This window comes from Vidua macroura, chromosome 21 (assembly GCF_024509145.1).
Source record: "Vidua macroura isolate BioBank_ID:100142 chromosome 21, ASM2450914v1, whole genome shotgun sequence".
Taxonomy (NCBI): Eukaryota; Metazoa; Chordata; class Aves; order Passeriformes; family Viduidae; genus Vidua; species Vidua macroura.
Genome location: NC_071591.1, coordinates 7,763,761 through 7,782,538, shown reverse-complemented (window position 1 = coordinate 7,782,538; position 18,778 = coordinate 7,763,761). Strand labels below are relative to the sequence as shown.

The window sequence follows — 18,778 nt, the reverse complement described above, 5'->3', positions numbered from 1 at the left end:
GCCTGCATGCCATATCCCATCCCACACGGACCTCCTGACCTTGAGGGATGCTCACCTGCAGCTGCACCCATCCATCTGTGCTCCTGCAGATCAGGAAGGAGGTTAAGGCACAGACAGATGAGTTTTGCTGCTGCAAACAGCAGGGATAGCAAAGCTGTTTCCACACTCTCCAGATACCCTTTGCCTTTCTCATCCACTTCATTTTTCATCCTCCTCCACTCCCAGGGAGCCTCACACCACAGTGATCACCACTGACTTGCAAAATCACAAGTGCCCAAATCACTGCAAAACCCCTTCAAAATATCACTCCAAACCCCTGTAAGGCTGGGGCAGCAGTGAGGCTGCAAGAGCACAGCATAGCTGAGCTGGTGAATGCCATGGGCAGGGAGAAAAATCTTTGCTTCCATCCTTGACAGAAGATGGGACTCATGAGGGCACAGAGATGGGGAGCAGAGTGTTCTGCCTCTGAGAGAATTGAAAATAAAAATAACAAACAAATAAAGAAAAAGCAGACATAAAAAAAATCAGTTGATTGTACTTTGGCAAAGAATTCAGAGAGCAAAGGGGCACACTTGGGAGCAAAACGAAGATAAATCGACAGCGAGTTCAAGAGAATTCATTCTGCTGCTGAACACTTGTCTCTCCATCAGGACATCTCAAAGGCTTGTCAAGTGAAGGCAAGGCTTTTATTTGTTTCTATGGTTGCCATAACGATGGAGCTATATGTCATGTCAGGCAGCAGCTGAGGCTCGTGCCTCTGATTTATAGCTGCTCAACAGAAATTATCAACTTTTCTGCAGAGCAGGTGGCACAGTGAACCGTGCCCACTGGGCGTCTGCCAGTGCCGTGCTCTGCCCCAGGGCTAGCTCTCCTCTTGGTCCCCCACAGCTGTGTGTGCCCCAAGGGATGCTTTTATCATCCCCTGCAGGGATGTTTTTATTATCCCCTACAGTGATGCTTTTATTATCCCTGCAGGGATGCTCGGTGCTGGGGCAGTAGGACCTGGGCTGTGGCTGGGGGTCCTTCCCATACACTGCCACAATTGGAGCAATTCCTGACCCACAGGACAAGCTGTACCTTCCAAAGGCTCCAGCAGAGATGGCAAGGTGTCCAGGGAAGGCTAGCAGAAGGATTGGACACCTAACAGTAACAAGTTTAACAAAATTGTATAGAGTACTGTGTTTAACACCAGATTATGAGAAAAATGCTGGTTAGAGAGAGAGATGGGAAGGGAAACAAAGAGGGGTCTTGAAAACAAGCCAGACAAGGTGGGACTGGGATGTATTTCTTGTCCTGGCAGGGATGTGCTGCAAGGACAGTCTGCCCAGCCTGGGACCCCAGGCAGAGGCTGCCCAGTATGGGGAGAGCCCTGCAGCACTGCTGGCCAAGCTCATCTGAACAAAGACGTCACCGTGAGCGTGGCTGTCACAGTCCCAGGCTGTGACTGATGCGATCCTTGTGCGGAGGATCAGACTCTGGGGCTGAGGAAAGGATGCTCAATATGGTCACTGATAAATTATATATGCAAGTTTCATTAACTCTAAGCACTCTCATTCTTAATTTATGACACACAGCCCTAAAACATCCAGCACCAAGTTTTGCACACTGCTGTGTCCTGTCCCCTGAAGCCCCTGGAGCATCCTGAGGGGGATGTTTGCATGAAGCCTGTTGGCTCCTGTTTGCTGGAAGTTTCTCTAATGACTTGGCTGCAGCAGGGGAATGTTTGGGACCTTCATTCCCACCCACCAAAGTAGATCTTGTTGCACTGCCCAGCAGTGAAACACACAGAGAACAGCATTGGAGGCAGCATTTCCCCAGAGAGCTGCTGAAAGGCAGAGCCCCACCTGTCCCTCTGCATCTCAAGCATCTTCATAAAAACACAAGACCACATCTGAACCTTTAACCCTCTGAGTTGTAAAGACTTCATCACTTGTTTTCTCCAAAGCAGGCTTTCTGCCATTTCCCTCCATTAAACTCTTCAAAGCAAGTGACCCCAGAGCCAAAGGTGTCAGACTAATGAAAGGTCTGCAGGAATGCAGCACGCTCATCATTACAGACACAGAAGGAACAGAGCACTGAGCCACCATCAGAGTGACACAGGACAGCAAACAGGGCACGCCGGGTGCTGAGGCACGGCTGTGCTGCAGCTGGTGGAACACAGCCCAGGGTCTGCCCCGTGGCATGGAGATGGGACTGTATTAATGCACAAGCACTGCAGGTTCAGCAAGAATTTCTTCATTGGAAAAGGCCTGTCAAGCATTGGAAGAGGCTGCCCAGGGAGGTGGTGGAATTCCCATCCCTGGAAATATTCAAGAAGTATCTGAACTTGGCACTCAGTCTGGGCAATAAGGTGGGGATTGGTCACAGGTTGGATTCAATCCTTGAGGTCTTTTACAACCCAAATGATTCTGTGATTCACCTGCAGGAGCTCCCAGCGTGGAGGGACAGCCGTGCTGCCACAGTCCCAAAGCCAGGAAACTTCCCCAGGCACAGGGAGGGATGGCTGTGTTTGAACACCTACACTTTGGATCACCTGACGTGCTGGATCACCACCTGAACATCTGAACCACCAAAACTTCTCCCCTGAGAAGCTGCTTGTGTCAGTCCAGAGATAAAGCAAAGAGGCTGCAAGATAAGCAGCTCTGGAACGATCTTATTGCATGAAGGTGCCCAAGAACCTCAGAAGAGGGTTCCACCCACCCCGGGGTGCTGAGGATCCCGAGTTTGCAGCTGCTCATTTGAGAAGTGTTTCAGTTCGAATGTAGGAATAATAGATTGCTTTTCACTTCTCACTGTATCTGTGAAACCTTCCATAATTCAACATCAAATATTTATTATTGCGTTTATTAAAGTTTTAATAATTCAGCAACCCCTGTGTGTAAGATACAAGTGCCATGAACTCACACCTCCCATATTCTACCTGAGCCACTCCAATATTTATACCTGGAATTCTCAGCTCAGGTTCCATTTATGAGGGGATCAGGCAACAGCCTTGTGCCAAAACCTCCCCTCCTCCTGCCTGGCATTCATCCATCCCAACAGAGACTTTTCCACAAGGAGCAGTGCCCAGAGACAATTACTGCACTGGAGCAGAAAACAAGCTTCTGAGCCTCTACCTTCACTGAGGCACTTTTAATGAAGATGTGAGGAGGAAAGAAATAAATAATGTTCTCTTGGCACTTTGGCTTGGAAAATGTTAGCATAAACCTCTTCCTTTCTCAAATGAGAAACAGAAGTTGTTGCAGACAAGAAAAACAATGGTCCTAAAAGAGCCAAACTGTGATAGATATGTACCACCAGTCTCTTTTCACAGGAAAGAGAACAAGCACTAATTAGCAACAAAAACGCACACACTTGGAAGTGAGGGCATCTTGGATGCCAGTCCTGGCTCTGGCATAGCTTTTGTAGGCACTTGCTTCAACTTCAGCCCTGCCAAGATGATGGGACAGAAGAATGGAAATCCATTCCTCCTCACTTTGGGAAAAGACAAGACAGAAGGGGCTGGGGGCATACAAGGATCCTGCTGGTGCCCAGGGAGATGATTCATAATACAACCAAGGATTTTCAACTCAAATTGTGTCTGGAGTCAACAGGAGAAAGCAGCAAGAAGGAAGTGAGAGAACCTGGAGTCTCCCTGGCACCCAACAGTCACATGCTCAATCTTAATTTTATGAGAGAGAGGGGAATACACACTAAATACCTTCAGAATTAAACTCTTATAATTTACAGTTAAACCCTTGTAAACCAGACCAAAGAGGATAACTACCACCAAGGCGATCAGCAAAATGTCCAGGCATTCACTCTACACCAAAAAGAAAAAAAAACCACAAAAAAAACCCAAACAAACAACAATAAAAAAACAACAAAACAAAACAAACAAACAAACAAAACCCCCAAAAAACCAAAACAAACAAACAAACAAAACCAAAACCAAACCACTCTGATTGTATAATTATTGGATAAGCAACATGGCCTTTCACCCTTCATGAGCATCCCACTCTAACATTACATTTAAGCCACTCTCAAATTGCCTTGCCACAGGTTCCTACCAATTCACCTGCCTGTACTGGCAGATTTCAGAGTTACACACTCAGGCCTGGCGCAGACCCATCAGCCCAAAGAGCCTGGAGAGCAATCACATCAGAGTTCTTATTGGAAGGAAATGAATCAAACCTATCATCACAGAAATTACTGCATCCTCAATAACAATTTAAAGAGCAGTATAGGCACTGAGGCATGAAGAAAACGAGAAATCTGCTTCCTACCTGACATCTGCTGGATCTTCAGTCACCAGAACATCTGTCTTGCAGCTGGCAAGGGGATTGATGGAAAGCTCCACAGGGGGCACCACGAAGCTCTTACTGACTGGCAGCCACAGCCCTTGTCCCAAACTGTAGGTGGACCTGGAGAAAGGACAAACATGTCACACAGGAACAGAGAGTCCACAGGGAATAGTGGCCATCCACTGCCTGCTCAGAAGGCAGAGCAGTGGTGGCACCGTGAGATAAGTCAGTGATTTAGTCTTCTGAAAGCCAAATGGGAAAGGAATGACTTGAGATGTGACAGAAGAACATGTGGATGGGAAAAATCTTGTTTTTATTCCAGGAGGAGTTTCTGTACATGCTGTGCTCACGTTTGCTGAAGGGACAAGAGGGGAACCCCCCTCTGCTTGCCAAATATGGACAAATCTTTCAGGTCTGTCACAGACAAATAACAGTTGTCCCATCACCAGCACAAGAATGAGCTGGGATTGACCAAAAGGTTGCATCCACTGGGATGTCCTCGTGGCTCTCCCTTCCCAAATGTCCCAGGTGAACCCTCCTCTGACTCACCTGAGTATCTTCTCTGGAGCCTGCTCTCCTGTGACCAAGTCATATCCCCGCTCCAGCGTCGTGTAGGGCCAGGGCCTGGGAGGAGAGAGGGCAAAAGCAGCTGAGCACATCACTGGCCTGGGCAAGTGGCCCAGTGATCAGCCAAGGGAAGGAGAGCTGGGCTCCTCACCACCAGGGGAGCCGGGGCAGATCCCCCCCAGCCCGGCGTCCCCACTCACCCCTCGCTGTGTCCCCAGTCGCTGCGCACACACAGGTGCCGGTGGACGGGGTCCGGGGCGTAGCCTTCATGGCAGCTGCACTCTCCTAGGACAGAGCAGGGAAGGATGAGATGGCTCTGGCCCAGAGGCATGGCAGGGACTGCAGAGTCAGGCCCTCCTCCCCTACTGCCCATCTCTGGTCCCTCCTGTGCCTCTGGAGCACTTTGGACTCCAGAAACCCCCAGGGGTGTGGAGAAGGAGATGGGGAAAGCTGTAAGAAATCCATAATTATTCTCAGGGAGGGGATTACATGGTGCAGCACCCACAGTAGCTGGGGATGGGGTTTCATGATGCACAAGGTCTGTCCTTAAGCAGTGTTCCTGTGCAGTCCTGCAGCCAGGGGTTCACTCCTCTGCAGGGATCTTGACCTTCCAGTGTCCACCCTGTGCAATCCCCAAGGTGGGCATCACAAACCCATCCCACATCCCCTTCCCCACTCTGCTCTGCCATCTGGCACCAGGACAAGAGAGCGGAGTTTCCTGCAGTGCAAACTCCCTCTGAAAGATGCAGAAGCCCCCAGCTTCCACCCTCCCCAGAGAGTTCCCATGCTGTGTCCCCATCCCACAGCAAAGGGGCTCTCAGCCCTGCTCCCCTCTGCTCTCTGGGTGCTGCCTCACCCTGCTCCTCTCTTTTGACAGCAGAAGACACTTTCCACACCAGAAACCTGACCGCACTTGGCCCAAATTGATTCAGTGTTTGGTAGAAATACATAACCCGGAGCAAGAAACAGCAAAATCAAAATATTAATTGGATTTGCACGTGGAGTTTCTGCTACAAGCTGCTGCCAGTGTTTCCCTCCACCCTCCCCTCCTCTCCCCATCGTGCCTGACAGTGCAGCAAAGCTGAGCTGTAAACACGGCTGAGGTGGGGACCTGGGGAGGATGCTGGGGAGGTGGGCACCCCCCTCACAGTGGCAATGCAGACTGGCAGCTACCTGTGTGCTCCTCCTTCAGCAAGTTCTTAAAATGCCTCACAAGGATTACAGTAAAGAGCTTTATTGTCAGGAGGGAGTGAGATGGGGATTCAACCACTGAGATTTTTGAGGAAGAGACGCCTGGGAAGGGAGAGGCAGCAAAAAAAGGAAAGAGTGGGGGGAAAAAAGAGATGGCTAATGATGTGCTAAAATGCAACAGCACCTTCATGAAATATTCACTGCCTCAAACGCGTCTAATATTAAAGATTAAATGTCCTGGGATTTGTCCTAGCAACTTCGAAGCACTGATTTATGATCTGTCAAAAGCTGCTAACCTCATGATTCATAACAGGAGCGGCAGGAACATTGCTGCTCCAAAGGGAAAGAGTTGGGAGAGAGATGGCAGTGCTTGGCCCTGCTCAGGCTCTGCCGTGCCTGGGGGCTGGGGCGGTCTCGGTGCAGGAAAACACAGGTCCTTAATGGCTCCATCAGTGATTTTAAAAAAAGAAAAGTTATTTTTTCCTTGGGTGCTTAGTACGCAAGTTTCCCCGGCCGTGCTGTGGATCATTAATTCCTGGCGCTTATTACATAACAAATATATGCTCTGCAAATGAGAGACATCTTAAAGTGCTGGCGAAGCAGAGCTGGGAGTCTTGGGGCACTGGCTCACTCTCGGCTCCTGCCACAGAAATTAGAGCAAGTAAAGAAAAAACACCGACAGATGTCAGCATCCCATGGCCCAAACGCCTCCCCCATATCTATGCCAGGGGGTGCTGGGTGGTGAACCCCCTTGCCACGGTGCAGGAGGGTTTATTTTGTCTGCTGGCTTGTTTACTGCTCCATCAGTTTGGCATCAGAAGGAGGAACTCTATCAACCAGGGGAAATATTGATTTTATCGACTCCAATCCTGGAGTTTCAGCAGCTACAGCCGGTGCTCAAGACTTTATTGGGAGGTTTATTGGGAGGTTTATTTCAGTAAGTGAGAGGGCAAGTGGTGGCACCAGCTGGGTAGAAGATCCAGGGCAGGAGAAAGTGGGGATCAGCTTTCCACAGGTTTCCCAGGGTGATCTACACCCCTTTGGCAGTGTTCTGGAAACTGGATAGGAAGGTTCCCAGCACAGGATCAGCTGAGTGCTGCAGTCTGCTGGAACAGAGAGGACTCCATCACCTCGGGTCAGATGTTTTAGGATCCATTCCTCTATCAAGAACTATGAACTGACAATAAGTGGGGCTTCCAAAAAATTTCAGCAGAACCTGCTGTGCTCTTACAGGTTCTCAGGAGCTTTTGCCCTCTCCCCAACAGCATCCACTTTCTTTCTTTGGCCCCTCAAACTACTCTGTTATTTTCAGTCTGTCCCCATCCTTCCCAGAGACAATGCTGAGCCAGGGAGGATGCTGAGCCCGGCTAATCCCCATGGAATAAGAAACCCCTGATAAAGTGCCTGGAGTGGGGGGAACAGGGCTCCACCTAAGCCCTCTTTAGGGTGTGTTTTTCAACACACTGCTAAAATGAATCAAACCATCAAAAGGCGAAATTAAAGAGCCTTTGTTCAAAGCAGCTGCGTGTGAGATGGACACAGTTATCCACTCAACCTTGCTGCAGCTGAGTTAGGATTCACGCTGAGCTTGAAGCCAAAGCCAACCAAAGTAACCAAGTTTGACAAGTGACTGCCCCTGGAGCTGGATGCAATTTCCACAGGTCCTGCACACGCCTCTGTGCAGTGTTCAGCTGCTGCAGGAGCACAAATGAATCAGGACCTACCAACCACCAGGACAAGAATCCTGCTCCCACTGCCACCACCCTGCACCCTGCCCCTGGCATGCACGGTCCTTCCTCTGCCTTTGAATTCAGAAGCCACAAACCAGGCTGGATAATCCATGGCAACCATTCAGCTGTTACAGCCAAAGGAAGGATCACTGCTCACTCAGTATAAATGAGGGCAGGTCCCAGTGCTCAGCTCTGGAGGTCCAATATTGAATTTCCAGTGTGTTATTAAACAGGTGGAGGCTTTAGCTCTCTTTTTTTATAGGAAAGATGGAAGTTGCTGAACTATTCCTTCACTACACTCTCCATGCTGTGCTGCTGCTTCTGCTGGAATGGGGAATGGGGTCTCACACCGCACCCACACCCTCCCTGCCCATCCCCACAGGGCCTGGGAGCAGCAGAGCAGGGCTGCAGGATGAACCCTCAGCATGCCAGGATAAGCCTGTTAGCCTCATTATGGAGAGAGTGATCCATGGTGATAATGCTGCAAGAATCCCCCTAATCCACCCGCCCAGTGCACAGCAGGAGTGGAGGCTCCCAGAGTCCCTGTGCTCCCGGGGAAGCTGCTCTGTGCTGTCACTGGCACTTTTATTTAAGGAGCTGGAGGAGCTTTGGCAGTGGTGGAGCAAAGCTGGTGCTTGTCAGCCTTCTCTTGGCACTGCTGGTGTCCGTGATTCCCTCCTGGCAGCACCTCCAAGGCTGCCACTCCCCCTTGCTGTGCCAGGGCTGTGTCCCAGCTGCACAGGTACGTGCTGGGGACAAGTCCAGACCCCAGCTGGGGTGGCAGCCTGATCCCAAAGGCTGTGGGGCCATAAACACACACCTTCCTAGCTGTGTGAGCGCCACACAAACACCCTCACACCTGTTTCAGGGCTGCCTCTCCCACCCAAAGGGATACAGAATTCAGCCCCAGTTTTTGTGTCCACTCCTCTCTGGACACACACACACACCCTGCAGGGAACACACCAGCCCCAGCACAGTGTTCTCAGTGCCACTGAGCCTCAGAGCTGCAGCACCACATTCCCAGCCTCCCAGTAAAGCTCTCTGAAAAACTCCTACCCCCGACACCTGCTGTTCCTGCTCTTCAGGGATGGCACTTTCCAAACCTGAGCCTCTGCTTATCCTGATGAGAAATGCCACTTTCCCAGAAGTAGTTTAGAACTCTAGGAACAAAACAAAGAAAGTGGCTCCTGCCCAACTGACCTGGAACAGAGCATGGAAGGAAAACCTGGAGTGAATTTGACAGTTATCCTTCCTCTACCCCTGCTGCAAGTCACCCTCCTTACCCTCGTCCATCACAGCACTTTAATACAAGCTTAACCTCCAAGGATTGTGCCTGAGTTTAAGCTCTGCACAGATTTAATTCTCATTATCATCTGCACAGCTCCTACACCACACCTCCAAGGAGCACATGAGCTGATGCAAGGAAGCAGAGAGGTCACGAGGGTGGCTTGTGTGCCACAGCTGTCACCTTCTGGGCTGGGCACTGCCCCAGAGCTGGCCATGGAGGAGTGAGAAGCCCCTGCAGCACCGGTTGGGTGTCCCAGTCAGGGGGATGAGTTCAGGAGCAGCTCCACACAGCAAAACCCATCCCTCTTCCCTCCTCCCTGTGCTCTTTAGACAAGCACAGAAAATGCCATTACAAGAACATTAGCAGCTGCAGGATTAAACACTCTAATGGCAGAAAATGAGAGTGCAAAGACAGCACAGATAACCTTAACTCGGCCCCTCGCAGGCACGGGTTTGGATTGCTGTTTATGTATAACACTTCAGCCTGGAGCTAAATTAGCTTGGGAGTTAACTGCCTGCTGCCCTGCTTGGTGCACGAGGCAAGCTGTGCCACCACAGGAAAAGGAATGGGATATTACATGGGTTTTGACCAAGTTATTAAACTCCATACCTTAGAGAGACAGAACCTCATCCTATAAAAGTCTAAGTCAATAAAAGCACCGGGATCCTCCAACGGCGAAAATAGCAGAAGAGCACAAGAACAAACAAATATTACTTGATGTGCACAGAACCTGCATGGTATTAAACTGAACCGTAGGAAGGGGTGGCTGTTTCCATAAACACAAATACACCCTCTTCAAGGTTGGTCATCTCCTGATTTACATGCTCAGCTCTGCAACCTCCAAATCCCCTTATCAGGTTGCCTTTAAAAAAATAGCTCTGTGTAAAATGACTTTCATCTGCCTCCTGCCCACAACACACCCCTGTCCTACCCAGACAGCAGTACCATCTGTGGCTCTGGTGACAAACTGGCCTATTTGGACGATGATGGAAACCCTTTTTTTTTTTTTTTTTTTATCTCCTCCTGCCAATTTCCAGAAAAGAACCTTTGCTACTACATTTCATCTGGTTCTTTCAAGCTCGTGCTTACTGCTTTGTGGGGGGGGGGGGGGGGGGGGGAATACCAATTGTGGATGCAATGAGAGAATTTTGATGAAGAAAAGCCTGATTTATAGATGGGGGGAAAAAAATTCAACACATTTGCACCTGCTAATCAAGGTAGCTATCCATCTCATTTATGCCACTGCTCCAGCAAGCCTGACAGCACAAAATCAGAGCTGTTTCTTCCAGCATTTGGCCCTGAGGGACTGATTCTCCAGCAGGTCTCTTCAGCAATGCCCACAGAATGTGCAAGTGAATCAGTTTTGTGCATACAAAGCAGGTAATTGTGCTCACAACTCAGGATTTGCATATGCTGCTGGAAAGTGATGGCGAGGGAGGCCAGAGAGGCAGCAAGCACTCCTGGATTTTACCCAGGGGTATCCCAGTGTGTGGCACGAGCGATGGCACCAGCAGTGCTCCCACATCTCTCAAGATATGGAGCGTGAGGAGAGCTGACAGCCAGTCCCACAAGACAACAAACCTTCCCTGTTGTGGTCTCAAACAGCACGGGCAGCACCTGCCAGGAGGATGGGGGATTTTGGCTGAACAGCTCCAGCCAAGGAGCACATCCTGCCCCGGGGAGGTGCCTGTCCCATCTGACCTGGCAGCTGAGCATGTCACTGTGTCACATCTCGGCAGCGTCCATTTGTCTCTGGATCTGCAGCCAGACCAACCAGCTTGGCTGTTTCCAAGGCAGGAGGGATGAGGGAGATGACATTTTGCTCATGTGCAGATGTCAGTGCTCCCTCTGAAATGCTTTGATGAGCTGGGCCTTCACAACACAGGTTCCAAATTTGTCAGGGGGGCAGCAATCATTTAATTACAGCGTGAGTCACACGACAGAGACGCAAGGGAAGGCAAATTAAGGTCAGGCAACAAAATGGATTTTGGCATTTCCTAGTGTTTCAGAACCTCTGTTTTCACTGGGAATTATTCTCCATGCTGAAGTAGTACTGGGCATCCAGAGTCACAAGTCAATACAGTGTGCAGACAAATCCCACCCCACACTCCAGCCCAGAGTGTGCTGGGAATGGTAAGAGCTTGAGTGTCACCAGAGAGAGCACGTGTGACTCTGTCCTAAGGTGTGCCAGGAGCCCATGGCACTGCCACCAAGGATAGGTCCTGCCCACAGAGCTCTGTCTACACCCAAGGGAGCTTGGGACAAGGCTGGATCCACACGGCCATGGAGTGGCTCCAAGGGTATGGCTGAAGTCAGATTAGCCATAAATGTGCTGGAGGACTTTAATGCTGGCTCTGCTGCTCTTCATAGGGGCAACTTTGAAGGCTTTCAACCTCCAGAGAGGACAAAGTTCAGTCCATCATTCTCATGGATGCTCTGTCCAGCCTGAGAAGGCAGAGGACAGGGGAATCCCTGGCACCCATCACTTGGGATGCTCACAGAGAGGATAAAATCCCTGACCCGAAAAGGTTGAAATCCAGACAGGATTTATGTGCTGCCATAAAACCACAGGCCTTCCTCTCTCATGGTGATAAAAATAAATCACCCTTAAAAATAGAATGACATTAATAAAAATAAATCTGAAAGTACATGCAGTGTATCATGGGGTTACAGTCTGCCTCAGCCTGCTGGGGAAACTTGTCACCAGTTAAAGACTGGTCAATGGTGATGAACAGACACGGTGCACAGGGTTATGTCCTGAGGTACAGGGTCAAGCAGGTATTTCCAAAGGCCTAATTTCAGTTCTTGTGAAGTTTGGACCTCTTAAGGGAGTTTTAGATTTAGGCTATGAAGGTCAGCAGCCCCATCAGCCAGTCCTGCTCGATCCATGCAGATCCAACTGGCAGAAACAGGAGAAAAATTCTGGTTTATTCATGTGCACACTTCCAGCTTGGAGAAAGGGAAAAGAAGCCCATGGACAGATTTCAGGAGAGGGAACTGAAGGCTGAGATGCAGGCTGCTCTGCCCTCACCATGGGCAGGCAGGGACCACAGGCACCAGGGCTGGGAGCGCAGAGCAGCTGCCGAGGTTCAGCTCCAGCACAACTCCCGGGATAACGAGCATCTCTCCCTTCCCTGCAAACAAGATCTGACACATCCTGCTCAAGCGTGGGGCATCCAGCAGGAGGGACAAGCTGCTCTGGGAGCTGAGGTTGCAGCAGGAGCAGCAGCTGGGCCGGCATGGGAGAGCAGCCGCTCCTCACAACCGAGGCACACCAGGATCAGCCAGCCCTGCTCGCTGCCAAGGATGGGCTGGCGAGGGGAGCCACAGGGCCCTTCCAACAGGGGAGTCGTGGTCTGGCTCCATACAGTCTCCCCATGGTTTCTGCTGGAGGCAGAGTTGTTTCTCTCCTCCTCTGAACCAGGCGACAGCTGAATGCATCTCCCCTGTCCCACTGAGGTGGCTGCGTTTTGCCAATGCCTGAAACAAAAATTCTTCTGCTCTGCAACATCTGGATGAGAAGAGCCTCCTCCTGCACCATCTGCATCTGTCAGAGTGGCTGTTGGCATCTCCCAGCCCTCCTTGGGGCTTTAGGTGATGGCCAGGGCTGTCTACACAGGGAATTCATACACTGCCACCGTTCTGCTGCAGCCACGCCTGCCAGGGCCTCTGTGCAGACAAGCCTTGAGGAACAGGAATACTAAGAAGAGAAGATTGTCTTGACCAGGAAAATGAGTTTGTAAGACCAAGTTCATTATTTGAATCTCAACTGAGCAGAGAGGGATGAGAACAGGGTCACTCCCACCACCCCATGAGGAGTTCATGACTCTTAGGGATTTTTTGTTCTAATCCATGCATTAATGAGAGTCAGGGGCTTTGGGAGGCTTAGGAAAAGCCTTCTCCACAGTGAGCCATCCTTTAAACCCTCTGGCAGAACTTCCTTACCTGCAGCCATGAATCTCATACACACATGAGGTGAAGAAGCTCACGGCTGAGGGGGAAGCAGCTCACATGGAGAGCTGGGACTAAGCTGGGATGGCACCTCTCTGCAAAGAGACGGGGGTTTGGGTGCTCCTCAGACACTGAGCGAGCCAGGACCACCAGGGACACGTGTCTCCACGCCACCAAGAAGGCATCCAACCCAAGGCTGGTGAGCCACTGCTGAGTCACAGCACAAAAACCCAGCAGAGTCCCCAAGCCACCTTCCTTGGTCCTGTCACCCTGTGTTGTTTGCTGTGCTCTTTGCTCTTGGCTCACTGCAGACTCCAGGACTCCCATGTGTCATCCAATAAAGACAGGCAGCAAGGGATTGTAAATGCAGGTGAACCCAGTGGGAAGAAATGCTGATGTCCAACTCCAGTTCAGAAGGCTGAATGATTTCTTTATTCTAACTATACTATAATACATTAATATACTATATAAAGGAAGATACTAGAACTGCAAACCTACTTGTTCTAACTACCAAATCTAACTCACAACTTGTGACCCTCTCTGAGAGTCCAGACACAGGTGGATTGGATTGGCCACCAGACTCAAACAATCCTCACCAGAATCCAACCAAGCAATCACCCCAAGTAAACAATTCTCCAAACACATTCCACATGAGAAAACAAGGAGCAGAAATAGAAGTTGTTTTCTTTTTCTGTCTTCTGTGCTGCTCTATGAAAAAATCCTGAGAGAGAGAAGAATGTGCTTGCCACAGGCAAGGTGACACTTGTCCTTTGCCCAGCCCCACACCTGAGTCCCAGCAGGGCTGGCTGCTGCTCCACAGGCAGGCACTGCACAGCAGCAGAACACTCATCTAGAGATGAGGAAGGAGGGCAGAGTTCACAACTCCACCAGGAAGGGCTGGAGGACAGATCCAACCTGGGTAACCACGAGGCAGGAGCAGGCACTAATGGGAATTGTGGTGATCTGCAGTGAAAATGGCCAGAAAAGAAAAGGGATGGAGATGGGGTAAATTCACTAGTAGGTTTTCCAGACTGGACAGCAGAACAACCCACCTTAGAAGCAGATAAACTCCACGTGCCTGCAGCTGTCACACAAGAGAACTGGTAGATCCACCGTTTCAGATCCCCATCTTGTGCCCATCTTCTTCACATTTTGCTGATTGGGGTCACCGCTTTGTGACCCTGCTAGCACCTCTCAGTCCCCCACGCCTACCACCAGGCTAGAGCAGAGGTGAGCCAAGAGGGCATCAAAATACCCAGTGACAGACCTTCTCCCCCACATCTCCGAGCTTTCCAAGGTTTTCACTCTCCCCCAGCTTCCCTTACCTGTGTCTTGGTCACACAGCTGCTCGCAGGCATCAGTGGTCCTCTGTCCACAGAGGTCTCTCACCCAGGGGGACGTGGCATTGATCTGATAGTACAGGGACAGCTTGGCTGGGTTAAGCCAGTCAGAGATGTCCAAGTAGCTCCCCTCACTCACAACGAAGCTGCTGCCTGGGGGGGAGTGGGAAAAAAAGTGTGTTAGGTGAGTGTGGAAATCTGAAAGGAAAACCCCAGATGTGCATTTTGGCCCAACATCAGAGCACTGCACTCTTCAGGAGCTGCTGTGATGACAATATCTGTAAAATAATAATGAGTTCACTGACAGCTGGTCCCAAAGAACTTCATTTGGCCATTCCTCTCCAGAGGAATGTGCTCCAGCAAATGGCCCGCTAGCTCCTCTGCCCAGACACTTCCCTACCCTTACACTACTGGGATTTGATTCCCAGGTCTCTGCAGAAATGTGGACCAGTATAATTATTCTGATCTGTAATCAGAGCAGCACAGCCCCAGCTCAGGGAGGAGCTGTCCAGGAGGCACCTGGAGCTCAGGGCACAGATGGGCAGCAGCAGCAAGGCCTGTTATCTTTTGTTGAAGGTGAGTGGATTGGCCCAACACACAATTTATTGTATGAGTTACCTCAAACCAGACACTCCCCCACTCTCTCCCTCCCATGACTTAGAAGTGAATTCCTGCCAAAAATATTTTCTTACAAAATCTTATGCTTTATTTTGCGAAATGTATTTTTCCCCACTGGCATCTGGGAATATGCATCATCTAATTAGCCAAATAGATTTTCAGTTCAGCCCAATCATTTCCTTATCTAACATCTGAGGCCCAGCATCGCTTGGGGGATTTTGCAGGCACAGAGGTCCTCATTAACTCTGATCTTCAATTACATTGATTATAAGACTGCCTCCATAACAGTGCTGCACAGATCAGAGAAGAGCCAAAAAACCTCTGCCATTAAGTGGTGTTTTGCAAAACTTACCATGGTAAAAGCCTCTAAAAAGAGGGGAGAAGAAACCTGCAAGGAGGAGTGGGCAAGGGGAACTGCCAGGTAGCACAGGAGCCCACAGCCATATTTCCACTAAGTCTGAGGACTTGCAACGTGGGCAAAATTTGCAACCGCTGTCTGAAGATTGAAATCCTTTCAGAGATTACCCAGGGATAGCAAGTCTACAGATCCAGGGCCTATTGTCATGAAACTGTAAGGCTTGTGACCCTTAGTAAAGGACTAGGACACCATTCTTTGAAGCACCAGCTTACTTTGATAAAAGCCAAGAGATTAAAAAAGCAGGACAACAGGCCTGCAGCAGCAGCCACCCCACATGAACCTGCCTGAATGCAAGCTCTGGATCTCCTTTTGAAGAGGATCCCTGATGCTTAGCAAGAGGGAGCCCTTCTCACCCTCATCCTGCGCCACATTAGCCATGCAAGGGATAAAACAAGCAGAGCCTCGAGTCAAGCATCCCAGTGAGCGACCTCATTTTCAGGTATCCCAAGATCTCAGCACCATCCAAATCCAAGCCCTAATTTCCCATAAACTTAGGTCTTTGACACTCAGAGTGTTTATATACCATAAACATATTCACAAGCGCATCTCTGCACTCAAAGCCAATGGAGGCTGCCAAGCTACTGACTGCTCAAGCAAATGAGAATTAGATTTTGGAATCCAGCAGCTCTGGAGACACAGCAAGGCAGGAGCTGCCCCGCCAAGGCTGCAGGATACATCTCAATCAGACACAAGGCAGCAGCAAATCACTGGGTAAACCCCCCAGCAGCACTGGAAAGCAGAGAAACACTGAGCACAAAGAAGTTTCTTAGAGCCACGTGGTTTTATCTCTAATTATTCTTTTCAATGAATTTTTAAAGATAGCCTTACATACCAATAACAACAATTGCTGGTTTCTTTTCCCAAACAGAAATGCATCGTGCACCCTTTGGGAATGTTTACTATTTACATGTAGGTGTCTAAGTAGTAACCTGTCAATTTTGTTTTCTTCCTGGTTTCCGCAGCTCCCTAATAAAGAGCAAGGCTTGGGAAGCACGTACGGTTGTTTTGAGACTCAGATACAGACAACTCCCTCTGCACCCAAGGACTGAAGAGCAAAACCAGCAGCTCTTGATTAAATCCCTACTTAACGAACCCCACTTCTGGTTAAAATACAGCTTGGAAGTAACAGAAGCAAACCTGACACAAACCAGACACATCATTTGTACTCAGAGAGATGAAGGTGGCTGGAGCTGGAAGAGGATCTTGGCCCAGGACCTGCTGTACCTGCTCCATGGTCAGGTGGGTGATGGAGGGGTGACCTCTGGAGCTCCCCAACATGGAATCATTCAGGTGGAAAAGACCTCTCAGATCATCAAATCCCAAAGTCTTCCTCCAGCACTGCCAGGGCAACCAGACCATGTCCCCAAGTGCCACATCCACACACCTTTTAAATCCCTCCAGGAATGGGGACTCCATCACTGCCCTGGGCAGCTGTGCCAGGGCTGCACAACTCTTTTCTCTGAATAATTTTTTTCTTTTAATCCAATCTAAACGTTCCATTGGAGAAGAGGCCAAATCCCACCTGGTTTCACCCTCCTTGTCAAGGAGTTGTAGAGAGTAAGAATTCCCCCCAAGCCTCCTTTTCTCCAGCTCCCACAGCTGCTCCTCATCAGACTTGCACTCCAGCCCCTTCCCCGACTCCAGGTATTTTGAAGATTAATTACTTATTTTGATTTTAGTAAGTCTGATTGAGAAATCATCCTCATTATCAGGTTTTTCAGGGGGGTTGTTTGTTTGTTTTTCTGTTTGAAAAGCAGCAGTGAAAACATTTCAATCCAAAATTCCTGAATTCAGGCTCAGTGTAAAATGGAGGTTTTTCTACCTCAGTCTGAAAAAACCCAAACCTAGGGAAATTTGCTTTCCTTCCTCCTTCTTTCTTTCCTTCCCCCCTTCCTTCCTTTTCTTTTCCTCCCTTTCCTTCCTCAGAGGAGGGAGGGGACAACTTCCAGCAAGGAAACTTTTCACATCTCTGAAGCTGAGTGTGTGGCAAGATTTTGAGAGACATTCACAGACACCCTCATCACCTTCACTCCCACTGAAAACAAACAAACAAACACCCCAACCTCGATCCCTTTATAGCTTGCCTGTGAAATAAATAACTGAAAAAAGCATTCTACAAATATTTTGAAAGCTAAAACTCTGATGATTTCAAAGCATTTTCACAAATTTTTTCTCTTCACTTTCAAAGAATCCATACATAGAAAAGAGTTTTCAAAAGTCACCATCGTGTACATATCAAAACCACCTTGAAAAGCTCAGAAAGGGCAGGTTGAGGGACAAATCCTTTTAGAAACTACCAAGAACAAACATTTTCCAAGCAAGAGCTGTTTCAAACACCTTCAGCTTGCTGGGAACATCAGCTGGATTTGTTTTCCACAACTGCAGTCTCTGGATGGAGGGAAGGGGAGTGATGGGGAACTTGAGGGGGGTAGAACCCACTACAAACCTTCCTAAAACCTTCCTTGAGGACTTCAGACCCTACTAAATCACCCTGTTTGAGGGACCCCTTCAGCTGCAGTCCCCAGAGCAGGTCCCAGCACAGACACTCTGAAGACACCTGGAAGGACTGTCCACCCTGCTGTCCCTGCTGCCAACCTCCCAGGTGTCCTCCTAGACACAAAGTTCAAGCTTCCCACTCAAAACCTTGCTGAAATCTCCTTTGAATGGAGATGTTCAGGTCTCAGGATAAAGCAACCATCAACCAATCAAGTGAATACAGAAACAAAATGACAACTCTGCACCCAGCACCACCTCCCAGAAACCCCATACCAGGACACGTCCCTCAAATGCTGTTGGCTTTACGAGCCAGCCAATGCCATGGAGCAGCGTGGAGAGCACCAGGACACAGCTACAACTCCCTCCCAGCTCCACAAGGTCCAGCAGCCCCTCAGGGGACTGATTTGTCTGGGTTTCTGTGTGTGTGTGTTTTCCACTCCCCCCGTTCCTTCCCCAACACTGATCAAAGCCGGATGAGTTAAGGCAGCGTCAGAAGTTCATGTCTCTCATGCTGTGGTCTCCTTCAAAGTTCAGTGGAATTGCTTAAGCCCTGACAAAAGAGGCTTGAAGTTTTGACATTTCAAAAATCATTTTCAAGAACACAACAGGATAAAACAGCTCAGAAGAGATATCTAACAAGGGAAAAGAACAAAGCACCCAAAAGGCAGCCAAAAGGGTTTGGCTTTTCCTTTCTCTTTCTTTTCAAGGCAAAAGATCAAAATTTAATTTTTTTTGAAGAACATCTATTTCTTTCTCCCTCTGCTCTTTTTTGTCGTCTTTGCTCCATTCACTGCTTCTTGGCCAACAAAACTCCTTTTCATCTAAAATTAGTATTTTGTGTTGGGAAGCAATGGGAGGTCATACTATAGGTTGCTATTAATGCATCCAGCCCTATG

At 49.3% G+C, this 18,778-nt stretch overlaps 1 protein-coding gene across 1 annotated transcript in view; it reads right to left on the bottom strand.

The window, feature by feature from the left end:
• ASTN2 (astrotactin 2) overlaps nt 1-18,778 on the bottom strand; it is a 320,188-nt gene that overhangs the window by 175,550 nt on the left and 125,860 nt on the right. The window contains exons 7-10 of the mRNA XM_053996162.1: nt 14,336-14,503; nt 5,051-5,135; nt 4,833-4,907; nt 4,266-4,403 (exon numbers count right to left, since the gene is read on the bottom strand). Of these exons, the coding sequence (XP_053852137.1) occupies nt 4,266-4,403; nt 4,833-4,907; nt 5,051-5,135; nt 14,336-14,503 (466 nt within the window). The remainder of the gene's footprint in view (nt 1-4,265; nt 4,404-4,832; nt 4,908-5,050; nt 5,136-14,335; nt 14,504-18,778) is intronic.